The sequence below is a fragment of the Chamaea fasciata genome, unplaced genomic scaffold, assembly GCF_029207755.1.
Source record: "Chamaea fasciata isolate MVZ Bird 193981 ecotype frontalis unplaced genomic scaffold, bChaFas1.0.hap1 SCAF_7, whole genome shotgun sequence".
Taxonomy (NCBI): Eukaryota; Metazoa; Chordata; class Aves; order Passeriformes; family Sylviidae; genus Chamaea; species Chamaea fasciata.
In genome coordinates this window covers 395,749-416,360 of record NW_027094092.1, presented here as the reverse complement: position 1 = coordinate 416,360, position 20,612 = coordinate 395,749, and the positions used below count along the sequence as shown (strand labels likewise).

Below are 20,612 nucleotides of genomic sequence, written 5' to 3'. Positions count from 1 at the left end.
CTTCCCTGGGAGCAGACTTTGAGGCATCATTCCCAGCAAACTCGTCACCTGAGACCTCCCGAGTCCTGCTTGGCCATGAAGAGCAGTGATGACTTCATGGATGCGCCCAGCTGCATCTGCACCTTTGTCTGGAGAAGCTGGGATGCCCTGCCTGGTTCTGGGGGCAGCTCCTCCGGCAGGCCAAGGAGGTTATGGAAGTCACACCCGTTCCAAACCAGCAACTTGCTGTCAGCAGCCACGTGCCCCCATCTGCACCTGCATAACGCACATCTCTGAGCCTAGCTTGTCCCTTCACCAGCAAGCCATAATTTTAAAGGATAAATGCACAGCAATTTCATGGCTCCCTGTACAAGTCGACCTCTTCCCATGGCACAAAGTGCTGCCTGTTGCTTAGAAACAATCCATATCCTACAAAATGAAGATGCGCGCTCTCCAAAGGGTTTTTTACACAGTGGGTGTTTGCCTTGCTTAGACACTGATCCACCTCCTGCATAAACCATGGGGTGAAGTCTTTGTGCTCCAAATGTAGCACTGGACACCTACTACACCCAGCCGTGGTTTGGGATATAGGGATATGTCCCGGCCGTGGTTTGGGATACAGGGCAACGCAAGCCCAGTTCCTCAAGATCCTCTGGCTAAGGTAACCGGGATTGCAAAGCTATCTTGTCTGAGGCCCCGGTGGGAGCATCTGCCAGGGTGGAGCAGGTGTTGAAGCGGGAAGCCTTGCAGGACGTGGTCCTGGAGCTCCGCTTCTTGCGGTAGAAGTAATTGCTGAGGTGGAGCCAGAACTTGTCGTGGAGGGAGGCGTAGATGAAGGGGTTGTAGCAGGCGGAGCTCATGGCGATCAGGTGGCACGAGACCTGGATGACGTTGACGTACCTCTTGTCCAGGATGGTGAACTCCTCGTCGATGTCCCGGATGAAGTTGACCACCTGCAGAGGCAGCCAGCAGATGGCAAAGCAGACCACGGAAATGATGAGGACCCGGAAAGTCTTGTGCTTGGTCCTGGTCCACTTGTCCTGGCAGTGATGGGCGGCGCCCGGCACGTTCCTCCTGCGCAGGTGGTAGGTGATGGCACAGAAGGAGACGGACACGGCCAGCAGCGGGAGCATGTAGGAGAGCAGCAGCATCAGGCACGAGTAGAGCAGCCGCTCCCTCTCCTCGTGCTTCCAGAACTCCTCGCAGATGATCATGTCGTGGCCGATGGCGTTGAGGTCCAAGTAGTGGGTGTGCAGGGAGGTGGGCACGGAGGCCGCGATGGAGAGCAGCCAGATGCAGGCCACGAGGCCGGCGCAGGCCCTGCGGCTGATCCGCCTGCGGATGGGGTACGCCACCACCACGTAGCGGTCGATGGCGATGGCCGTGAGGGACAGCACCGACACGAAGACGGTGGCAGCCTGCAGCAGGGCGACAAAGTGGCACATGAAGACGCCGAAGAGCCAGCCCCGCTCCTCGAAGGCGTAGGACACGGTGAGGGGCACGCAGGCCAGGCACATGATGAAGTCGGCCACCGCCAGGTTGCCGATCAGGAAGTTGGTGGTGCAGTGCAGCTTCTTGGTGAGGGCGATGAGGAGGATGAGGAAGAGATTCCCGATGCACGCCACCACCACCAGCGTGGCGTAGAGCGGGATGAAGAGCGGTTTCAGCCCCAGGAGCAGGTCCAGGCCGGTGAAGATCAGGGCTGAGTCATTGTGCCAGGAGTCATTGGGCAGCTGAGCCATGGGAGCCCCTGTGGCCGATGCAGCTTCTCCACAACTCAAGATGAGCCTGTGAGCCCTGGACGGGACGTAAACACATTTTGCTTGAACTTCTGGGCAGAAGGACCTGTCCCCCAGAGTCCAGGCCTTTTGCACAGCCCCGTGCTGAGGCACTGGCTGATTCAAATGACTTGCTTAAGTGTGAAGATGCCCTGTGACAGACACAGAGGAGCTCTGGTATGGAGGAAAGTTGGGAAGCTGGCTGTGAAATAGTTAAGCAGGCAGCACAGACGGGAAGCTGTGGGGAGCTGCCAGCTTGGGGCAGCAGGACCCAGAAATCAGCCCGAGTGTCCTGCAAGCTGCGCTGATGTAAGGCAGAAAAAAGACACTCCTGCATTTCTTGCTTCTTATTTTTCCCAGTTAATTCCATCCTGACCCATCGGCCCCATGCCACCCAGCTGGGCAGGAGCATCCTTTCCATGCCCTGCACTCGTGTGGTCTCTCCCAGCCAGCCCACCCCAACCTGTCCCGCTGGGGTTTTATCCCCTTGGTTATACCCTCACCACCCATGGAGCTTCGGCTTCTCCCGTCTTTCCCTGTGGCAGCTGTGATGGGAGGGAGGGAGGGAAGGAGGGAGTGCCTGGCTCCCTGGGCACCTCCACAAACTCACTCACAGTAGCACAGGGGAATGAGGTAAAATATTTTCCAGCAGAAAGCGTATGGAAATTAAGAGTTCCCCTCCAGGACCCTCCTTTCAAGCTCCACACTCTCAAAATTATTGTGTGATCCCCCTTAGCAGGATCTGGACAGTCTTTTCCCCCCAGTGGAGAGTCAAATCAGCATTAATTAAGAAACCCTTGTAATTAACCGAGGGATATTGTGGTTTTCTAAATCCCAGCTGCACTGACAGGGCGCACGCTGTGATACCACAGCTCCAGGTCCCCGTGCCCTGCCTGGGGCAGGAGCACATCAGGAAATCCATCAGGAAACTTGCAGCTGAGAAGCCAAAATGCTCATTAACTTACAGAATGAAAATTCTGAAGCTCAATTAAATTCTTTAATTCTGCTTCGTGTAGCCACGAGAGTCAAACCAGCCCTTCTGTGCACGGCCGCCGGGGTCCTGCTCCCTCCCCGGTAAATGCTGAACCTCGCGGCTCCGGCTGGGGTTTGGGGGGTCCGGGGTGTGGCTGCGGGACCCCCTGTCCCGGCCCGAAGCGCTCTTACCTGCCCAGGGGTCCGGGGTGCTCAGGGCTGGGAGCCGCCCGCTGCCTGCCGATGTTCCCGTGAGGATGAGGAGGAGCGTTCCCTTCGCAGGGTGTTCACAGGAGGCTCCGGCACAGCCCTTCTCAGCCGGGTTTTTGTGGTGTGGTTTTTTTTTTTTTTTTTTGTCTTGCTTTGTCTATTTTTTTTTTTCCTTTTTCCCGCTGCCTGAGCCTTTCAGTCCCGGAGGAACAGGACGTTCCCACCCACGGCGCTCGGTGTTCCAGGTACCCGGGGGGACGCGCACATCCCACCGCCCCGCACCGCAGGTGGAGCCGCATGCCGCCCCCCGGCCCGGCGGGGAGCACCGGGGGGCTGCGGGGAGCCCCTCCCTCGCCCTCGGGGCCGCATCACGGACGTTCTCCCGCCGGGGAAGGAAGGGAAGGCGCCGAGAGGACGGGGCGGGCGGGCGCTGGGACCGCGCGGAGCTCCCGGAGCCGGCAGCGCCCGCCCCGTCGGGGGGTCCCGGCCCGGGGGCGAGGGAAGAACGGGGGAAAGTGGGGAGAGGGCAGGGCGGGGGGAGGGTGGCCCAGCCGTAGGGTGATGGGCACCCAGCCCCGGGGCCGAGTAGTAGGATGGGTCCAGCCATTGTGCATTGCCCCAAACGAGGAAGGGTACCGGGGTCAGCCTTACTCAAATAAGGGAAAACGACAAATAATGATGGTCGTCCACTGGGGTTTTGGGGAGATAAGAGGAATGGAAATTGTCAGATCAGTCACGGTTGTTCTGCAAAATGGAGAGTTTCGGTGCGAGACAGTGATTAATTCATCCCAATCTGATGGAGCTGAGCTGGTTATTAAAGCTGGCTGAGCCGATCCAGAGGAGAGTGCTCACCCCTGCCGAATAATCGGCAGGAAGAAAATCATCTTTGTCTCCGTATCAGCGCCTGATGAGAGCTGCTGTTAATTTTAAAGAGCAGAACAATCAGATAAGGGAAGCCAGAGGCTGGTCTGAGGGGAGCGCTGGGCTTCGGAGCCGACAGCGGGATGATGAGTCCACCCCAAGGCGGTCACACGCGCCCCATGGATGCGCCACGGCCAGGGTGACCCGGCGGCAGCACTGGGAGCTCTTCCCTCTGCACAGGCTCACCCTGAGAAAACCTTCTTTGACATCATCTTTGCTGCTTCCAGAGCTGCAGGATAAACCAATCTTCTTCCCAGGGCTCGTACTGCCCCGCCCCAGGTCCTGGCTCGGGGGTACAAGGACGGGTTTGAAAGCTGCAGCCCACCCTGCTGGTCCAGCTGGAGACCCCTCCTGTGGCGTCCTGGCGTCCCTCCCATCCCCTCCAGATGATGGACAGGAATCACTTTGCTGTGATTTGAATTCTTTTCCATGCCACCAGGGTGGTTTTTAGAAATAACCAGAGATCCTTGAGACCCCGTCAATTCCAAAGGAGGATGGAATATGTAATGGTCGCAAGCGTAAGGAGGGAAGGTTTAGAGTGGATATTGGGAAGAAATCCTTCCCTGTGAAGGTGCTGAGGCCCCGGCACAGGCTGCCCAGAGAAGCTGTGGCTGCCCCAGCCCTGGCAGTGTAGAAGGCCAGGTTGGACAGGACTTGGGATAGCAGAAGCTGTCCCTGCCCACAGCACAGAGTGGAACAGGATGAGCTTTGAGGTCCCTTTCAATGCAAACTGTCCTGGAATTCTGTGATTCTCAGCATCACCACAGGGTACTTCCAGCCCGTGTTTCTGTGGGATCACCTCCTTTGGTCCAAGCTTGTGGAGAACCACATTTTTTTCCCCGTTTGGATGGGTGAGAGCCTTTCTTTGCTGCCCAAAGAGCTGTGTCAGCCCTGCCCTCCCCTTGCTCTGACAAGGCAGGAGGTGAATCGTGTTAGACACAATTTTATTTTGCCCCATTTTGAAAGCAAACCGCTGCCAGGCCAGGGCTGTGTCACCACAGGGGGTCTCCACTGGCTTCAAGGGGTACAGAAATGCTGTTTCATGCAGAGAAAAAGGTAAAATGCTGTCTTTAAAAGGTACAAAGGGGAGGGTGGCTGCTGTCTCCTTTGAGATTTACTCATTTGTCCTGCCTGAAAGTCATTCCCTGTATCCACTGGCTGCTCTGTGCCTCATGCTCTGGACCTGATGCCACCAGGCACCTCAGCTGCAGATGTGCCTGTGCCTCTGAGGATGGGCCCTTTCTCTGTCCCTGAGATGTCTCCTTTTGGGTTAAATTGTTAAAAACAGGCTGCCCAGGGCAAGGGTGGAGTCCCCAGCCCTGGAGTGATTTAAAAGCTGTGTGGCTGTGGCACCTGGGGACACGGGTGGGCTCAGCTGTGCTGGGCTTGGATTCGATGATCCCAGAGGGTTTTTCCAGCCTCAACAATTCTCCCTCTGCGGGAGTTATTTCCACACATATGGACTTATTTCCATAAGACTGGTGTTACTGTAGATGCAAAAACCACCCCTAGTGAGGCTGCTGCTTTTACTAGCAAGAGTTTGTTCGGTGCAGAGGAGCTCAGCAGCTTGTTTTTTCCCCAAAATAAACCCCAGTATTGGGAGGTCAAGCCCTTGCTACTCAAATCACGTGTGGCATCACCGAGTGCAGCGACACTGAAACTGATTTTGTAAAGAACAGGAGTGTGATGTGTCCAAGCAGCGATTCTGTAATTAAGTTTTAAAGGGTTTTTTTCAATGGTGATTTAAGTACAGACCCACCCCACGTCTGTGCTCTCAGTTATAATTTAATTATATATATTGATGTAACTGTATTTGTTATATATGGGAGGGGGAAAAAAGTTAACTCTGAATAAAGGATTAATTTAAGGAAATTGCTGCTCAACCTTTGCAATGATCAGTTGGATTTTCTTTTGCCCCACGTTTCCAGAGAGCAGGTCCGAGAATCTTGGAATGGTAATTATTTTTACAAGTGAAATGGTAAGAGCTGTTCCCTCAGGTCCCTTGTCCAAAAGAAACGCTTGGTGATGTGGCTGTGGGATTATTTCAGCACAGTTCTTTTGGGTCCATTTCTTCCTCAAAAATGTTTAAGAACAGATAAGATAATATAAAACATCCTCACAGTGCTTGCTGCCCGTAAGAATTTTATTGACTGGGAAATAGGCAGGGGACAGAGAAATTGCTGCTTTCTCTCTCTGCACAAACCATTTCTGGGAAGAGCTCAAGAGCTCTGCACCTTTGTCACAGCTTTGTTACATCAGGTGAGAGAGATCTGCACAAGGACACAGACTTAATATAATAAAGGACAGTTAAAGGATAAATTGAAAGGGACATTGAAGACACAAGGCTTGCGAGTTGTGCATCGGGGGCACTCAGATGATTCGCCCCAGTTCTCAAGGTTTAAAAAAACAAGGGATTGTTTGACTGGAGAATTCTGAGCAGGACTTTTTTTTGGGAGGGGAGCGCGGGGTGGGAAGTTACACCGGGAAAGCTGATGGTGGGAACAACCTAGGAGTTGTGATGCTGTGACTGAGAGAGCAGTGCCTCTGTTTGGGTACAGAGACAGGAAACTGGGAGGCTCCAGCAAGAATTTACTCCGAAAAAAGCATTTCCAAACAGATCCATAAATGAACACGGTATGAATCCGGTGTGGATTAACTCCTAGAGCCACAATTTCCCCTAAGGAGCTCCGACAGACTGTGCTGCTTCCCTCTACCGACCCCCAGTGTTAGTGCCGAGGCAGAACACACAGATCCGTGAAAAATCTGCACAACACCACAGATTCTTGGATTAGTCAAAGGGAATAACCCTTTGCAGAGTTAATCGAGGTGAAAGAAACAATTAAATACTAAATATATTTCAAGTCAGAGAATTCTATGCAATTCTGCGATGAAAACAAGTTGTTTTTAGCCTCCCTGGCTACCCCTCTTGGTTTCCCAATACAGAACCTCATCTGATCTTTTTCTGAAGAGGCTGAAGGAATAAAGAACAGGTACAAAATGACCAGCAAGAGGAAAAATACTCCCCCCTACAGTCGATAATAGAGAGTTTGGGCAATAAGGTGGGATATTAGGGGGTACATTACAGAGAGGAATGTGAAATAGCTACAACGCCAATGACACCATCAACTTATTGACAGCAGTGAGAGCTTCCTTCAGGGCCCCAAATTCACAGAGGTGAGAAATATCTGTCTCCTTCCTGGCACAGCCTGGGGCCAAGTCAGACTGAAACAGTGAAGATCTGGAGAAAACATCAAAATGGATTTGGCAGGAGAGGGAAAAAAATGCCCAACTGAGTAATGAAAAGGTAAAAGACAGGAATAAAGTGATTCAGTGGTTTCTCTGCTCTGTTCTAGACCGTGATGTTTTCTGGTGCTTCTCAACAACTGCTTTTGTTGTTGCTGTTGTCGAATGTGTCTCCTGGTGGATTCCAAACAATCCATATCCAAGCTGGAATGATGGAGTGGCTGCAGGCTGGAGAAGATCACCGTGAGGTTTTGGCTCAGCCGTGTCACAGGTGTTCCCTCTTGCCCCCGCCAGTGCCAGTCGCTGTCTGCGGAGCTCCAGAGCTGGAATTGGTGTGTTGGGGGTTCTTTCTTGTAAAAATTACCTTTTCAATTACCGACCATTTGCTCTGTGCCACCCCCCCGCCCCTTCCTGTTATCCTATGGCTGGGCACATCTTCCAGGGGGCTGGGTCAAGAGGCAGCCCCGGGCACAGCTGGGGGCTCTCACTGCTCCGCAGCCGGAGGCTCCTCCTCGGCCTCCGGCTTCTCCGGCTGCGATTCCGGCGGGATGAGGCACTGCACCTCCTCGGAGCTGATGGCCACTTTGTCAGGCTGCAGCCAGCGCTTCAGGTGCTCCAGCGTGCTGGGGACAGCAAAGGGACACCGTGAGGCCAGCCACTGACAGAGCCACCCAGGAACACACATGGGAAGGGACAGGAAAAGCCTCCACAGGCATCTCCTGCTCCTCCGCAGGTGTTCCCGTCGCCACAGGTGAGGTCTGGCGTGGGATGGATCCTTGTGAAAGGGGGACAAGCAGAATCTGTCATCCCACAAAGCCGTTCCCTGCAGCTGGGCCCTTTAACCTGTGGTTAGAACACGTTTCATGCTCTGATGTCTCCCAGTGTAAAGGACCTGCACAGGATCCCTTTCAGCCTTTACACACCTGAAGTTCTCCTCTGTCTCTGTAGCCCAAGACTCCAACTCAATCAGACAGAGGGCGGGTTTAGATGGGATATTGGGAAGCATTTCTTCCCTGGGAGGGTGCTGAGGCCCTGGCACAGGTTGCCCACAGAAGCTGGAAATGTTCAAAGCCAGGCTGGATGGGGCTCGGAGCAACCCGGGATAGTGGAAGGTGTTCCTGCCCAGGGCAGGTGAGTGGAACTGGATGGGCCTTAAGGTCCCTTCCAACCCAAACCAAACAATGTTTCCAGGAGTTTCCAGCTTTCTGGGCTGGAAGTAAAAAACCTCTTCTTCAAACAGACCAAACCCCTGACTGCCTCTTAGCAAAGAAGATCAGAAAATATGGGGGGGGGGGGGAAGGGAACAAAACCAAAGCAGGAAGAATATCTCAAAATGTGTGAGCATTAATAGCACCGGAAGGTTAAAAAACCTATATAACCCTAACAGTCTAACATCATAATTCGGTGCACCTCAAAGTTAAGGCTTGTTTAATGACGTTGGTGGGTAAGACTCAAAACTTCAGCACCGTTCACGAGTGACCTCTAACTTCACAGTCAGGATCTGGGGACTGAAATTCTTTCCTGGATAATATCCTCACCCTTTAAAAACAGTAGAAAGAGCACATAAAAGCTTGGTTTAAAATATAAATCACGTTGAAGTTAACTGGGGACCAAAGAAACCATCTGAGACCTCCTTATAAACAGGGATTACTTTTCATAGTTCTGGCTTAAGCAGATTTTCTTCAAGGGAGAAAAATAATCTTCTTGTCATCCAGAAGCAATCATGGAAAATGTCAGCTGAGAAATGAGGAATTTGGAGAGCGTTCCATGTGATTGGGAATGGGAGATTGCTTAGGAAAAGGGCTCCCATCTGACTTCTGACATCATCTGGGAGAGGGCAATGGGGGAGAGAGCAGGAGCACTGTAAGAGAGGCAGGGAAGGGAAATCTCATCCCAGGCCTGGCACCAACCCCAAATCCCCATCTGGGACACACTGGACATTCCCTCCTCTGCTCCCTTCCTTCCCTACCCCACGTGTGAGGAGGGAAATCATTGAGCTGCTTCCATGCAGTCTGAGGGGTGCAAAGATCAGAAAGGAGCACTGGAAGCTCAAACCCTACGTGCTCTGTGTTCCCTCTAGCACAGCCCCAATGGGCATTCCCAAAACGCTGCAGGAATCCCGTGGCAGCCTCTCCGAGCTGCAGAGAGAGGGTATTTCCCTGTCATGTCCTGACAAAAGCTTCTTCTAGTTTTTAAGAGGTAAGTGGTGAGCCCTTCCCACCGACTGGCTGGTTACCTCTCGTCAGCATCGTGGCCCTCAACGTAACATTCCGCCTCAAACTTCTCCTGCAGGAACCTGTCCCAGCATTCCTTCTTGGCCTGGGACAGCGTGCGCAGCATGTCCTTGGAGGTCACCTCCTGGGACAGGCCTTTGATCCTCATCAGTCTTCTCTCTGTGAGGAGAACAGGGGATTGTGTTATCTTGGTTATGGGTTGGTTTTTTTCTGGCAGGAGAGAAGGATCTGGACTTCAGTATCAAAAAGCAAGTTAAATTAACTTTTCAGGACCATGTTTTATTTTAAAAGTAATTTCCCCCCTGTATTTCAAGCCCGCGTGGCTCTCTTTCCTATTTATACATAGGATAATGTTTTTTTCAGGTGATGCTTCTGAAGGAAATAAGGTTTGTGCAATCAGCCAACTCTGCCCATTTGGGGTTTTAATAACTTTCACACTTACTGCTCAGCTTCCATGAAATCACACAGGAGGGCACGGATCTCGCAGGCACTGAGTTCCCACAATTTCCATGCAAATTGGAATACAAATCACTCTCATTGCACTACTTGGTGCGCTGTGAAACAGCGACAAAGGCACGATGAAAGTTCTGGCAGAAATAAAAGCTTTAAAAGCCACTCCTGCCACCTGCTCCGTTGCTGTGTGCAGCCTCCCACTTATTGTGGAGGGTTAGAACCCATTTTTTCAGCTTCTACTTGATAATAAGTTCCCTCCTGTGGCAGAGATGCAGAAGCTCTGACCGAGCTTCAGCTTTCCACTGCTGCACTTGAAGAAAACGAGTCAGATCGTGTGTTAAATATCCGGGAGACTTTCTGCCCACAGCACTGGCACCCCGCAAACAGAGCTGTCACCAGGCACCTCAGCAGCGGGAGACACTCACCCAGGGACGCCAAGTACACCTCCGAGTCGTTCAGGGGGGCCCAGGGCTTCAGGGCAGGCCGGGAAGAGCCGCCCGATCCGCTGCCCTCGGCGTAGGAATCCATGAAGGAGTCTGTGAACGCATCGCCGGCGTCCTTGTGCTCGGGATGGGGCAGACAGGAGCAGATCTCAGCCCAGAGGTCCTCGCTGGACCTGGTCACCACCGAGTCCACGCTCTCGATCATCCTCATCGTGGGATCCTGGCATGGGGGGAACAAACGGTGAGCACCGAGCCGACCCGCCCGCCCAGGCCTCCGCCACCTCCCCTCCCTCTGCCCAAGCCACGCCAGCGGACATTCCGGGGAATTCTCATCCCACCGGGACGCCCGGCCGCCCCCCGGGAGCGCCGTCCCCGCGGCCGCCCGAGGGGCCGCCCCGGGCCCGCACCCACCGCCCGCGCTCCGGGCACCGCGGCGGCTCCGGCCCCGCCGCCCCGGCCCCGGCCCGGCCAATCAGCGCCGCCGGCGCCCACCAATCGCCGCCGCCGCCCGCGGAGCGAGAGCGCCCATTGGTCCGCGGGGCGGGGGGCGCTGACGCCGCCGCGCCGCCATGTTGGCGGAGGGCGGAAGTTGTCCCGGGCGGCGCAGGCGAGTGCGGTGTGACATCCTTGAGCCGCTGTCACGCTTCGCCGTGGCTTCGGGAGGGCGGGATGTGTTTCGGCGGGACGCGGGGAGCTCTGGCGTGCCCCTGAACCCCCTCTCTCCGCAGGCCGCTGCCGTGTCCGTGGGATGAGCCGGCTGCCGTCCGGCGCCGCGCTGGCACTCATGGGGCTGCTCTTCGCCAGGACCATGGCCTGGGCATCCAGCGGCAAAACGCACGCGGAGCTGGTCAACAACCTCTACAGTGAGTCCCGGCCGCGTCCCTGGGGGTGTCAGTGTACGGAAATTTCATGTCCGTCTGCGGATATTTGGTGTCACGCCGTGCGACACCGCTCGCTCGGAAGGGTCGGGGTTAACGTTCCTGAATTTCGGCGTTTGCCCCAGCCTGAACTCGTTCTATTTATAGTTGGAAACAAGGTGTTATGCCAGAGGGGGCAGGAAAGCCTCTCCACACCTTCCTTCCCTGCCTCTGGAAGTGTGTGGCGCCCTTTAAAGCGCTGCAGCTCGGTGTTCCGAGCCCGGGGGTGTCCCGGACATCCATGCTGTGCCTCCAGCTCTGCCCGGGGCTGGAATGGTGCCCGGTGCTCCCGCTCCGCTCAGGACAGCGGGCTGGGACACACATGAAAATAACTATAAACTCCCCCAGAATTCCCGCAGAAAGATGTGAAGGGGTGTTGGATGTCTCTGCAGTCGTGGCCCTTGAGTTCACTGCTGAAACCTGAACCGGAGTCTCCGTTTCCCTCCCGTTACACCTGGCAGTGCCAGAGGTGGTGTGGGTGCAGGTGGGCACCCTCTGGAGATGGGCTGGTGGCTGGGCCCCTGGCGGGAATGGGAAAGGATGTCCTTCCATCAGCGTTTGGCTTGCTGTCTCTCTCAGATCCCTCATTCATTCCCCCAGTTCCACAAACTCCCTGGAGTGTGCTTCCCCTTTCAAGTCTCTTCCTGCTGGAATGCCAAGGATTTCAGTCCTGCCTGTCCCTCTTTTCTTTCTGTCCCAGAAAAAGGGATCATTAAGTCTCAGCGAGTCTTCGATGTGCTGTTGGCTACAGACAGAGGTCACTACATCAAGTATTTCCCATACATGGATTCTCCTCAATCCATTGGTGAGTCACCTCTGTCAAAACGTCTGCTGTCAGCAGGGCACAAGGTGCCCTGGCAGGTGCCCCGTGGGCCAGTTGTGGAATCCCTATCTCTGGAAGTGTCCAAGGCCAGGTTGGATGGGCCTTGGAGCAACCTGGTCCAAGGGAAGGTGTCCCTGCCCATGGCAGGCACTGGGACTGGATGAGCTTTAAGGTCCCTTCCAACCCAAATTATCCTGTGATTCTGTGAAAGGAGACAAGTGTTCTCCTGTGTTTAGGGGAAGGTGGGGGAGCATTAAGAACTGCTCCCACTGGGAATTTTATTCCTTATCAAGTAACTCGTGTCACCCGTTTCCTTTTAGGCTACAAGGCTACGATCAGTGCCCCGCACATGGTAAGGTGAAAACTCCTCACTTCCAACAGAAATGGAGGGAATTGTTTATTTCTTTTTTTATATTTAAATTTTTCTTTGGGTAGAAAACTGAAACATCCCATGGACACGATTATCCTGGTTGTTTCTTTAGGGATTTTCCTTTTTAAGAGGAATTTCCCCTATACTATTTGAGTTGCTTTAAAAGTGTGCTTAGATGGGAATTCCATGTTGTCCCTTTTTTGCATGAGACCTTTTTTCCTGCTGTTTCACATCTGATTCCTGAGCCTCCACCTAAATGATGTCCTGCAAAAGATCTCCCAGGTCTGACACTTGAGTTTTGCTCTGGAAGTGGCAGGCATGAGGCTGGGTGTGCTGTGATTAAACCAGAAAACAAGAAAAATTATTGGAAGAGGAGACTAGCCCCGGGAAGTTTCCCACCTCCTTGTCCTGGGTGTCCCTGCAGCATGCCCACGCGCTGGAGCTGCTCAAGGATCAGCTGGTGGAAGGTGCCAAGGCGCTGGATGTGGGATCTGGGAGCGGATACCTCACCGCGTGCTTCGCCAGGATGGTGAGCTCATGGCACTCCATTCCCAGCCTGGGGAGCACATCCCTTAATTAGCTGATAGAACTGGGACTACGCGGCCTTAAAGTGAAGGAAGGGGCACAGTGCTTGCACCTCCTCTTCAGAACCTCTGCTATGGAATTTCTTCCCGGAAATTCCCCAGTTCCCACTGAAACTTGCCCTGTCTCTTCCGCACGGGAGGCATCAGGTGTTTGACTGACGTTCTTTCCAGATTGGCCCGACGGGAAAAGCTGTGGGTGTGGAGCACATCAAGGAGCTGGTGCACGAATCCATCCGGAACGTCCAAGAGGATGATCCGACGCTGCTCAGCTCCGGCCGCGTGAAGCTTGTGGGTGAGCCCCCTGCAGTCCCAGGGTTTTTCCCTTGGCTCTGCTCCTCGAAGTCCTTCCAGTTTGTGTTGATGCTTCGAGTTGTTCCGACAACCAAAGCCTTCCCTGCTGCTTCCCTGCGTGTTTTCTCTCCGCAGTTGGAGACGGCAGGCAGGGATACCCCGAGGAGGCTCCTTACGATGCCATCCACGTGGGAGCGGCCGCAGCCACCGTCCCCAAGGAGGTAAGAGTGGCCGTGCTGGGTGTCCCCGGAGAAGATAAAGGAACCACTGGAAACTTCTCTCCTGACCTTCACAATTGTCTGCGTGGGTGTTTCTGCCTCTGCTGACCGGGATCTCTCCGTGCTGCAGCTGCTGAAGGAGCTGAAGCCGGGCGGGCGGCTGATCGTGCCCGTGGGGCCCGAGGGCGCCAACCAGGTGCTGATGCAGTACGACAAGACCAGCGACGGGCACATCGTCGAGACACAGCTCATGGGCGTCATCTACGTCCCTCTCACAGACAAGGAAAAGCAGTGGCCTCGGTAAAATCTGCTCTTCCCTGAGGAACTCTCCTTCCTCTCCCTCTGAGCTCGCTTTCCTTGGCTTTGCTGACCGAGTCCTGGATTCCTGGCAGATTTGTGGGGAAAAAAAAAAAAGGAGAGAACAGCTTGGCAAAGCAGGGGGTATCTTCTGTTTGATAGAGCTTGCAGAGTTTAATTTTCTCTTTTTCTGAAGCCTGTGTGCGTTTTTAAATTCCACATGATGCTGGCATAGAACAGAGGGAGTAGTAACTGTTGGTTTTCCTTTGCCTCAGGGATGACCTCTGACACGTGGATGGATATCTCTAAAGGCACCTCAGAAAGCTCATGAGAGGTGACTAAGTCATCACTTAGGCCTGTAGATGGTCGGTATGGTTTTGCTTTTTAATGGAAATTTCATCAGTGGATAAAGGGAAGTTCTGCTTCAGAGGAGCTCGTTCTGGAGGGATGGAGAACAGGGACAGGACCAGGGGAGGCTCCTGGAGGCCGTGGCAGCTTCCAGAGAGCGGATCCAGACAACTCCAGCTATCCTCTCCGATAAACTCTAGATAACATCAGTTCACAGAAAATTCTGAAAGCTGACAGGAATACTTAAAGCTTCACTAAAACCACTTTAATGTCGACTACTCTGCCTAATGCTTGGCGAAAATAAGTCGCAATTAGTGTCTTGGAGCAGCAATGTACCCTGATTTGTCAATGTTTTTAAATATGGGAGCGTGTTCTCTTCCTGCCTGCACCAACTAATTTAATCACAGGCAGCAACACTGGATTTGGAGGTTATGAAAAATGCTCGTTTTTTTGGAGGGCTGTTTTTTTTTCTGTTAGTTTGAAAAATGCTCATTTCTGGACTCCTCCCTCTTTGAGATTATGAGAAATGTTCATTTCTTGGCTTTTCTGATGGTGGGAGTCACAAAAAACCGCTCACGTTTCGGCAAAACCGCCCACGTTTCGGCTTTTCCCTGACGTGTCCCTCCCGCAGGCGGTGGCTGAGGAGGCTCGCATGGGGCAGGCGGGCTGCGGTGAGGCTCGAGGGTCATTTGTGGAGCAGTTCTGAGTGGGGAAACTGCAGCGAGGTGAATAAATAAAGGCGCGCTCACTCCTCCGTCGCCTCCGCCTCCTCCCGCGCCCTCACGACTCGGCGCGAACGGGACGGGGGCGCCGGGGGCGTGGCCTGGCGGCGCCGGCCCGCGCTGATTGGCCGCGCCGCCCGGCGCAGCGCGATGCGTCACGGCGTGCGGCGCGCGGTGTGGCCGGCGTGGGTGCGCGCGGCGAGGAGCGGGGTCCGGCCCCGCGGGGACATGGCCGAGCCGGGCCCCGGCCCCAGCCGAGCCCGGCAGGAGGAGCCGGGCCCCGCCGGCAAGGAGGAGGCGGCGCCGGCCCCCAAGAAGCGGCGGCTGGCGGGCGGCGAGCGGTACGTGCCGCCGCCGCGGAAGCTGAACGCCGGCGTGAGCTTCGGCGCCGAGCACTTCGCCGAGACCTCGTACTACTTCGAGGGCGGCCTGCGCAAGGTGCGCCCCTACTACTTCGACTTCCGCACCTACTGCAAGGGGCGCTGGGTGGGCCGCAGCCTCCTGCACGTCTTCGGCACCGAGTTCCGAGCGCAGCCCCTCGCCTATTACCGCGCCGCCGCCCGCGCCGGCCGCCTGCGCCTCAACGAGGAGCCCGTGCGCGACCTGGACATCGTGCTCAAGGTGCGCGGGCCCCGGCGTGCGCGCTCCCGTGGGGATCGGGGCATATTACCCTGCACCCGGGGTCCCAGGAGAAAGGGGCTTCGGTTCTTCTCCCGCGGTGTCAGGGCCCTGTTGCTCGTGGCCGTGTGGGTGGTTGCGCAGGCCGGATGCAGGCTAACGGTCCGTTATCCCTTCCAGAACAACGACTTCCTCAGGAACACGGTGCATCGGCACGAGCCGCCGGTCACTGCGCAGCCCGTCCGCATCCTGGCCGAGGATGAGGAGGTGGTGGTGGTGGACAAGCCCTCGTCCCTGCCCGTGCACCCCTGCGGCAGGTTCCGGCACAACACGGTCATCTTCATCCTGGGCAAGGAGCACGGCCTGCGGGAGCTGCACACCCTGCACCGCCTGGACCGCATGACCTCGGGCGTGCTCATGTTCGCCAAGACCGCGGCCGTGTCCAAGCGCATCGACGAGCAGGTCCGGCAGAGGCAGGTGAGGGCTTGGAGCCGCTGCTGCCGCGCTCTCCTGGAGCAGATGTGCTCCAGAGTCAGCCACGTTTGGGCTCCAGATGAGCTCGACTTCCCCAGACAACTCGTGGTTCTGTTGCTGTTCTTAACTGTTGGCGCTTCTCGTCCCTGCCAGGCTAAAGACAGAGTAAAAATTGAGTCTGGTAATACTGGATTGTCAGGGGGCTCCTAAAAACTTGAACTGAATTTGGTAGTACTAGCGTGATAATATTAGATGGAAAACTCTAAAAATTTAACTGCTTTTGCTGATACCAGATTGGAAGGGTTCTCCTGACAATTCAGTTCGCTGTGGTAATTTAATTTAACTTAGTAATACTGGACTGAAAGGGATCTCCTATAAATTTGGTTTGACTTGGTAATCTTTAATTGAAAAGGGTCTCCTAAAGCTTTAATAGATTTTGGTAATTTTAGGTTGAAAGTGATCTCCTGAAATTTAAATTATTTCAGTAATATTGGGTTGAAGGGGATCTTCTTCCATAAAGGATTGTCCCACAAGAGTGTGCAAACTTGCTGGGATCATGCAAACCAGTTAGGGATGAGATTTATTTGGGAGTGGACATATGTCTACTGTCCAATACTTTAAAATTCCTGTTTTTCCAGAGTCTCTTGATCCAAGCAGAACTTTTTCCAGGGTTGACTTCAGGGCTGTAAGCCAGAGGCTGTGGCTCCTGAATTTAATACAAGGCAAATAGGCCAGGCCCTTCTGTTCTTGATTTCCCGAGTAGCTGGGGAAGAAGTCAGGGGAAATTCAGCTTTGAGTAGCTGATTTAATTTTTTTCCCTTTCCTGTTGTAATAAAACGTCACCTTCGGATGTATTTTATTGGGGGGAGAGGGAGGAGGAGCAAGGCTGGAGCTTGGGTGTGTTTTCCACTGTGTTTCCTGAGCCTTCCTCTTGTGTGTCCCGGCAGCTGGAGAAGGAATACGTCTGCCGGGTGGTGGGGGAGTTCCCAGAGCACGAGGTGGTCTGCGAAGAGCCCATCCTGGTGGTCTCCTACAAGGTGGGCGTGTGCCGCGTGGATCCCAAGGGGAAGCCCTGCCAAACCCTCTTCCAGAGGCTCAGCTACAACGGCAGCAGCAGCGTGGTGAGGTGCCTGCCCCGCACGGGCCGCACGCACCAGATCCGCGTCCACCTGCAGTTCCTGGGGCACCCCATTGTCAACGATCCCATCTACAACATGGAGGCGTGGGGCCCGGACAGGGGCAAGGGCGGGAGGATCGGCAAGACGGATGAGGAGCTCCTGAAGGCACTGGTAGAGGAGCATCGGTCCAAACAGAGCCTGGAGGTCTTGGGTATTGGGGAGGAGGACTTGAACTCCAGTGGCGAAAGTAAAGACTGTGGGAATTCGGGTGACGGCACAAAGTCTGCGGAGGCTGATCCTGTAAATGGGAGTTCCTGCCCTGCTGAGGACGAGAAGGATCCCGAGAGGAATGACGTAGCAGCTTGTCCACTGAACTCTGATGTCAACCTGGAGGTGCTTGATAAAGACAAAGAGCCCAGTTTGTGTGGGAATCAGGAGGGGCGGACGGGGGAGAAGGGTTTGGAGGAGAAGGACCCTTTGTGTGTGGAGTGCAGGACGAGCAGGCGGGATCCATCTCCCAAGGAGCTGGTGATGTTCCTGCACGCCCTGCGCTACAAGGGCGCGGACTTTGAGTACTGCTCCAGCATGCCCGAGTGGGCCATGGAGGACTGGGAGGAATGACCGGGATACCCGGCACGTGCGGACACTGCTTGCCGGGACAGCGGCGTGCAAAGACCAAAGATGGGCTTTGCGTTGTGGTTGAGGGGAACAAAGCGTGCCTTGAACTGGGGTGGGAGGGATCAGTGGGGCTGGAGAACTGTCCCGCTTCCCACGGGTGCTGCGAAGAAATGAGCAGGGAAACGAGGCTGAAACAGGAGTTCTGTGTTGCCCTTCAGTGAACCGGCACTTGAGGGCAGCAAGGACAGAACTCTGCTCGGCACGGGCAGCTTTGCCGTCGCCTCAGTGGATTCTGGATCAGTTGTCCACATGGATAATGAAGTGCATGCACTAAAAGTCAAAAACTGAGTTTTCTTCCAGCCTGCTGTGTTCCTGTGTCTTACAGTAAGAGCTGCTGGATGTCGTGTCATAAAACCCCCTGGTTTTACTGTATTTTATTGTCAGATTGATTTCAAAATTACAAGATTACTCCTGAGAACACTGTGAGGTGAAACCGGAACACTGTGATCTGTTTTGTGCCTGCTGTTTGTCAGCAAGATTCACTTGCCTTTGAAATTACCAGTATTCGTTCAAATAATTACTTAAGTTAGTAATTCTGGGTGCAGGTATTGGGTCTGGTTTTGGAGGTACTGTTCCCCAGATTTTGTCTTGAAGAGATTTTTTTAATATCACTTCAGTGTGACAATCAGCTTTCAAGAAAAACAAGAGCAGTTTTATGAAGCAGAAGACTTTTTAAAAAATAATTTTACGAATGATAAATATCGCCATAGTTCTTATTTTCATCAGTGTTTACACAGTTGATTTTTGGCTTCTGGGAGGGTTTTTATATTAATTTTGGAGATCTCAGGTTGGCCAGCCCACAGGAATCAGTACTTTCCACCTGAAATCACTTGATGATGTCACCAGGATCAGGACATAGCTGCCAAATCACAGTAAACCATTGCTTGCTTCCAGTAGCCCAGAGGAGCCAAGCGATGTCTTTCTCTGCTGGATCATCCAGCTGACATTGAATATTTCCATAAAAATTCACTCAAGTTTGAGCTTTGCCGTTCCACATCCTGCCAATGGTTTCGTGATTCTAATTTAATTCCAGATAGTTAGAGAGATGCTGAAAATCCGCATTATCCAAATTTTCGATGCATCAGAATACACATTTCATGGAAATAAATGGAACTTGGGCACCTTCAGTGTATAAAAAAGGCTGGCTGGAGCTGTTACTGGATTTGGATGCAGGGGAAGGGGGTAGATTTAGGGATGACAGTTAAATTTGACTTTGATGTGTCCCAAGTTATGCTGGGAGGTTTCTTGGTAAGAAATTTCTGTTACAAAAAAAAAAAGGCTCTGTCAGGGATTTTCCTGACTGAGACTGGGGCCAAAGGGCCTGATGAGGAACTGGAGCTCAGCGCTGCTTTTCCCCCTTTTCCTGGAATAATGGCTGCAGTTGGCAACTTTTAATTTCCTGGTAAAGAAACCCCTGGGCTTCTGTTTCCAAGATTCTTTGAACGATGAAAATTTAGGATTTATTTGACAAGGGTCCTACCTCTAATTGCATTTTATTTAATTTTAGTTTATGAAGTCAGAGGAGTGTTTGATGTTTTGTTACCTGGGAAAACGTTGCTCTTGGAGATGCCCTGTGATAAATTCCCATCTGAGATTTGTTCTGAGGTAAATGCTGGGGCCTGGTTGTGGGCATAAAGTTTTCCATACAAAATGTAGGTCCTGGAAGAATTCCTTTCTTTAGTACACTTTTACTTGAACATGCCTTGACAGTGCTGAGTTAGGTTTGGACTTGACCTTGAAGATCTTTTCCGTCCTATAATTGTGTCTTTGTCAGGAGAATGTCTATCTCACTGTGCTAAAGCACTTTTCCATACCAATAAACCCTCCTGGCAAAATTCCCTGTGCCTTGGCCTCTCCCTGTGCAGGACTGGCTGGAATTAGCCCCTAAACACTCACCTTCCACACAGTAACTCTCGTCCAGTTGTGTTTTAACCCGTACATTGTGGTTGGGAACCTTTTGTGAGGCTGCACCGTTGTGATCTGGCCATTCTCTGCCCAGGATTTGGTATGATCTGATTTCCAGAAGGATTTAAATACAGTTAGAACTCTGGCAGTGTGTGCAGGGAGGGCTCGGAGCCGTCGCAGCAAAGGTGGGAGGTGTCCCTTTCCCAGAAGCTCTCTGTTTCATTAACTTCTACTTCCAGGCCTCTAATTCCAGACTCTTTTTTAAATAAGTGAACCATGGATAGCTTAGGCAGAGAGGAAAAGTTTTCCTCTATCTTGTCAATAAGCTCATTTGTGCTTTTTAAATTGCCGTAACTCCAAGCTTTCACGAAGGACCCAAGCAGCCGTAATAGGACGTTTTGCTGGGATTCCAGGGGAGGTTGACATTAAAAGGGATTTGCTGCCAGTGTCACAGCTGGCAGCTCGGCAGCAGAGCGCTGTTCTGAGGGAAGGAGGGAAGTCAGGCTATCCGCAGGAAGCTGGAGACTGGGTGAGGCCCTTCAATCCCTCGGGGCACTCTGTCCTGGCTGTGACCCCTAAATTCCTTGGGACACTATCCTGGGTGACTCCTAGATCTCTCATGACACTCCCTCCTGGCTGCGACCCCAGGAATCTTTGGGACACTCTCCTGTCTTGTGACCCTAAATCCCTCAGGATGTCCCGGGCGCCACCTCCGCTTTTCCTTCTCCCCATAAGGGCCGAAGAGAGAGGCGGGAGGGAGAGGTCTCCTTGGAAGTGTAGAGGAGGAAAAAGAAAAATTTGGTTTGAGGAAAAAAAAAAAAGTTGCCGTCCGACGAGGATGGGATTCGAACCCACGCGTGCAGAGCACAATGGATTAGCAGTCCATCGCCTTAACCACTCGGCCACCTCGTCACAGCGACTGTTTCTTCATCGGGCCCATAAGGAAGCGCACCCACCGCCCCCACCTTCTCCTCCCGCCCGCCGCTGCCCTGCGCGGCGGCGCCGCTTATGCGGCC

At 53.6% G+C, this 20,612-nt stretch overlaps 4 protein-coding genes and 1 non-coding gene across 8 annotated transcripts; 2 read left to right on the top strand and 3 right to left on the bottom strand.

Moving 5' to 3' along the window:
* Positions 1-54: 54 nt before the first annotated feature.
* Positions 55-3,059, bottom strand: LOC136291945 (prolactin-releasing peptide receptor-like). The gene is made up of 2 exons (XM_066187060.1): positions 2,922-3,059; positions 55-1,776 (listed from the first exon to the last, which is right to left on the bottom strand). Exon 2 carries the CDS (start codon positions 1,719-1,721, stop codon positions 636-638), a length of 1,086 nt encoding a protein of 361 aa, XP_066043157.1. The 5' UTR covers positions 1,722-1,776; positions 2,922-3,059; the 3' UTR covers positions 55-635.
* A 2,926-nt stretch (positions 3,060-5,985) lies between these two features.
* Positions 5,986-10,689, bottom strand: CCDC32 (coiled-coil domain containing 32). Of its 4 annotated transcripts, none has more exons than XM_066187062.1 (4): positions 10,645-10,689; positions 10,216-10,453; positions 9,340-9,496; positions 5,986-7,726 (listed from the first exon to the last, which is right to left on the bottom strand). In XM_066187062.1, exons 2-4 carry the CDS (start codon positions 10,442-10,444, stop codon positions 7,588-7,590), a joined length of 525 nt encoding a protein of 174 aa, XP_066043159.1. In that variant the 5' UTR covers positions 10,445-10,453; positions 10,645-10,689; the 3' UTR covers positions 5,986-7,587. The 4 variants fall into 4 exon arrangements, with proteins under 4 accessions (XP_066043159.1, XP_066043161.1, XP_066043160.1 ...); XM_066187064.1 differs by having other exon boundaries at positions 10,641-10,657; XM_066187063.1 differs by lacking the exon at positions 10,645-10,689 and adding an exon at positions 10,572-10,610.
* A 121-nt stretch (positions 10,690-10,810) lies between these two features.
* On the top strand, positions 10,811-14,573 carry LOC136291944 (protein-L-isoaspartate(D-aspartate) O-methyltransferase-like). The gene is made up of 9 exons (XM_066187059.1): positions 10,811-10,840; positions 10,962-11,096; positions 11,851-11,955; positions 12,294-12,325; positions 12,768-12,872; positions 13,099-13,219; positions 13,354-13,439; positions 13,567-13,736; positions 14,009-14,573. The coding sequence occupies exons 2-9, from the start codon at positions 10,982-10,984 to the stop codon at positions 14,019-14,021; spliced, it is 747 nt and encodes a 248-aa protein (XP_066043156.1). The 5' UTR covers positions 10,811-10,840; positions 10,962-10,981; the 3' UTR covers positions 14,022-14,573.
* Positions 14,574-14,663: 90 nt separating this feature from the next.
* RPUSD2 (RNA pseudouridine synthase domain containing 2) lies at positions 14,664-19,554 on the top strand. The gene is made up of 3 exons (XM_066187058.1): positions 14,664-15,424; positions 15,602-15,898; positions 16,843-19,554. The coding sequence occupies exons 1-3, from the start codon at positions 14,954-14,956 to the stop codon at positions 17,632-17,634; spliced, it is 1,560 nt and encodes a 519-aa protein (XP_066043155.1). The 5' UTR covers positions 14,664-14,953; the 3' UTR covers positions 17,635-19,554.
* Positions 19,555-20,426: 872 nt separating this feature from the next.
* On the bottom strand, positions 20,427-20,508 carry TRNAS-GCU (transfer RNA serine (anticodon GCU)). Its single transcript has one exon. It is a non-coding gene; the product is annotated as a tRNA-Ser (tRNA).
* Positions 20,509-20,612: the final 104 nt, after the last annotated feature.

Excerpts from the sequence above, each read along its gene's own strand:
- LOC136291945 (XM_066187060.1), bottom strand. The coding sequence starts at position 1,721 with ATGGCTCAGCTGCCCAATGACTCCTGGCACAATGACTCAGCCCTGATC.
- CCDC32 (XM_066187061.1), bottom strand. Across the intron at positions 9,497-10,215 it reads GGTGTACTTGGCGTCCCTGG|AGAGAAGACTGATGAGGATC; the intron begins GTGAGTGTCTCC and ends TTCTCCTCACAG. Across the intron at positions 7,727-9,339 it reads GGCCACGATGCTGACGAGAG|CACGCTGGAGCACCTGAAGC; the intron begins GTAACCAGCCAG and ends TGCTGTCCCCAG.
- LOC136291944 (XM_066187059.1), top strand. The coding sequence starts at position 10,982 with ATGAGCCGGCTGCCGTCCGGCGCCGCGCTGGCACTCATGGGGCTGCTC. Across the intron at positions 11,097-11,850 it reads GCTGGTCAACAACCTCTACA|AAAAAGGGATCATTAAGTCT; the intron begins GTGAGTCCCGGC and ends TTTCTGTCCCAG. Across the intron at positions 13,220-13,353 it reads CGGCCGCGTGAAGCTTGTGG|TTGGAGACGGCAGGCAGGGA; the intron begins GTGAGCCCCCTG and ends TTCTCTCCGCAG.
- RPUSD2 (XM_066187058.1), top strand. The coding sequence starts at position 14,954 with ATGCGTCACGGCGTGCGGCGCGCGGTGTGGCCGGCGTGGGTGCGCGCG. Across the intron at positions 15,425-15,601 it reads ACCTGGACATCGTGCTCAAG|AACAACGACTTCCTCAGGAA; the intron begins GTGCGCGGGCCC and ends TATCCCTTCCAG. Across the intron at positions 15,899-16,842 it reads AGCAGGTCCGGCAGAGGCAG|CTGGAGAAGGAATACGTCTG; the intron begins GTGAGGGCTTGG and ends GTGTCCCGGCAG.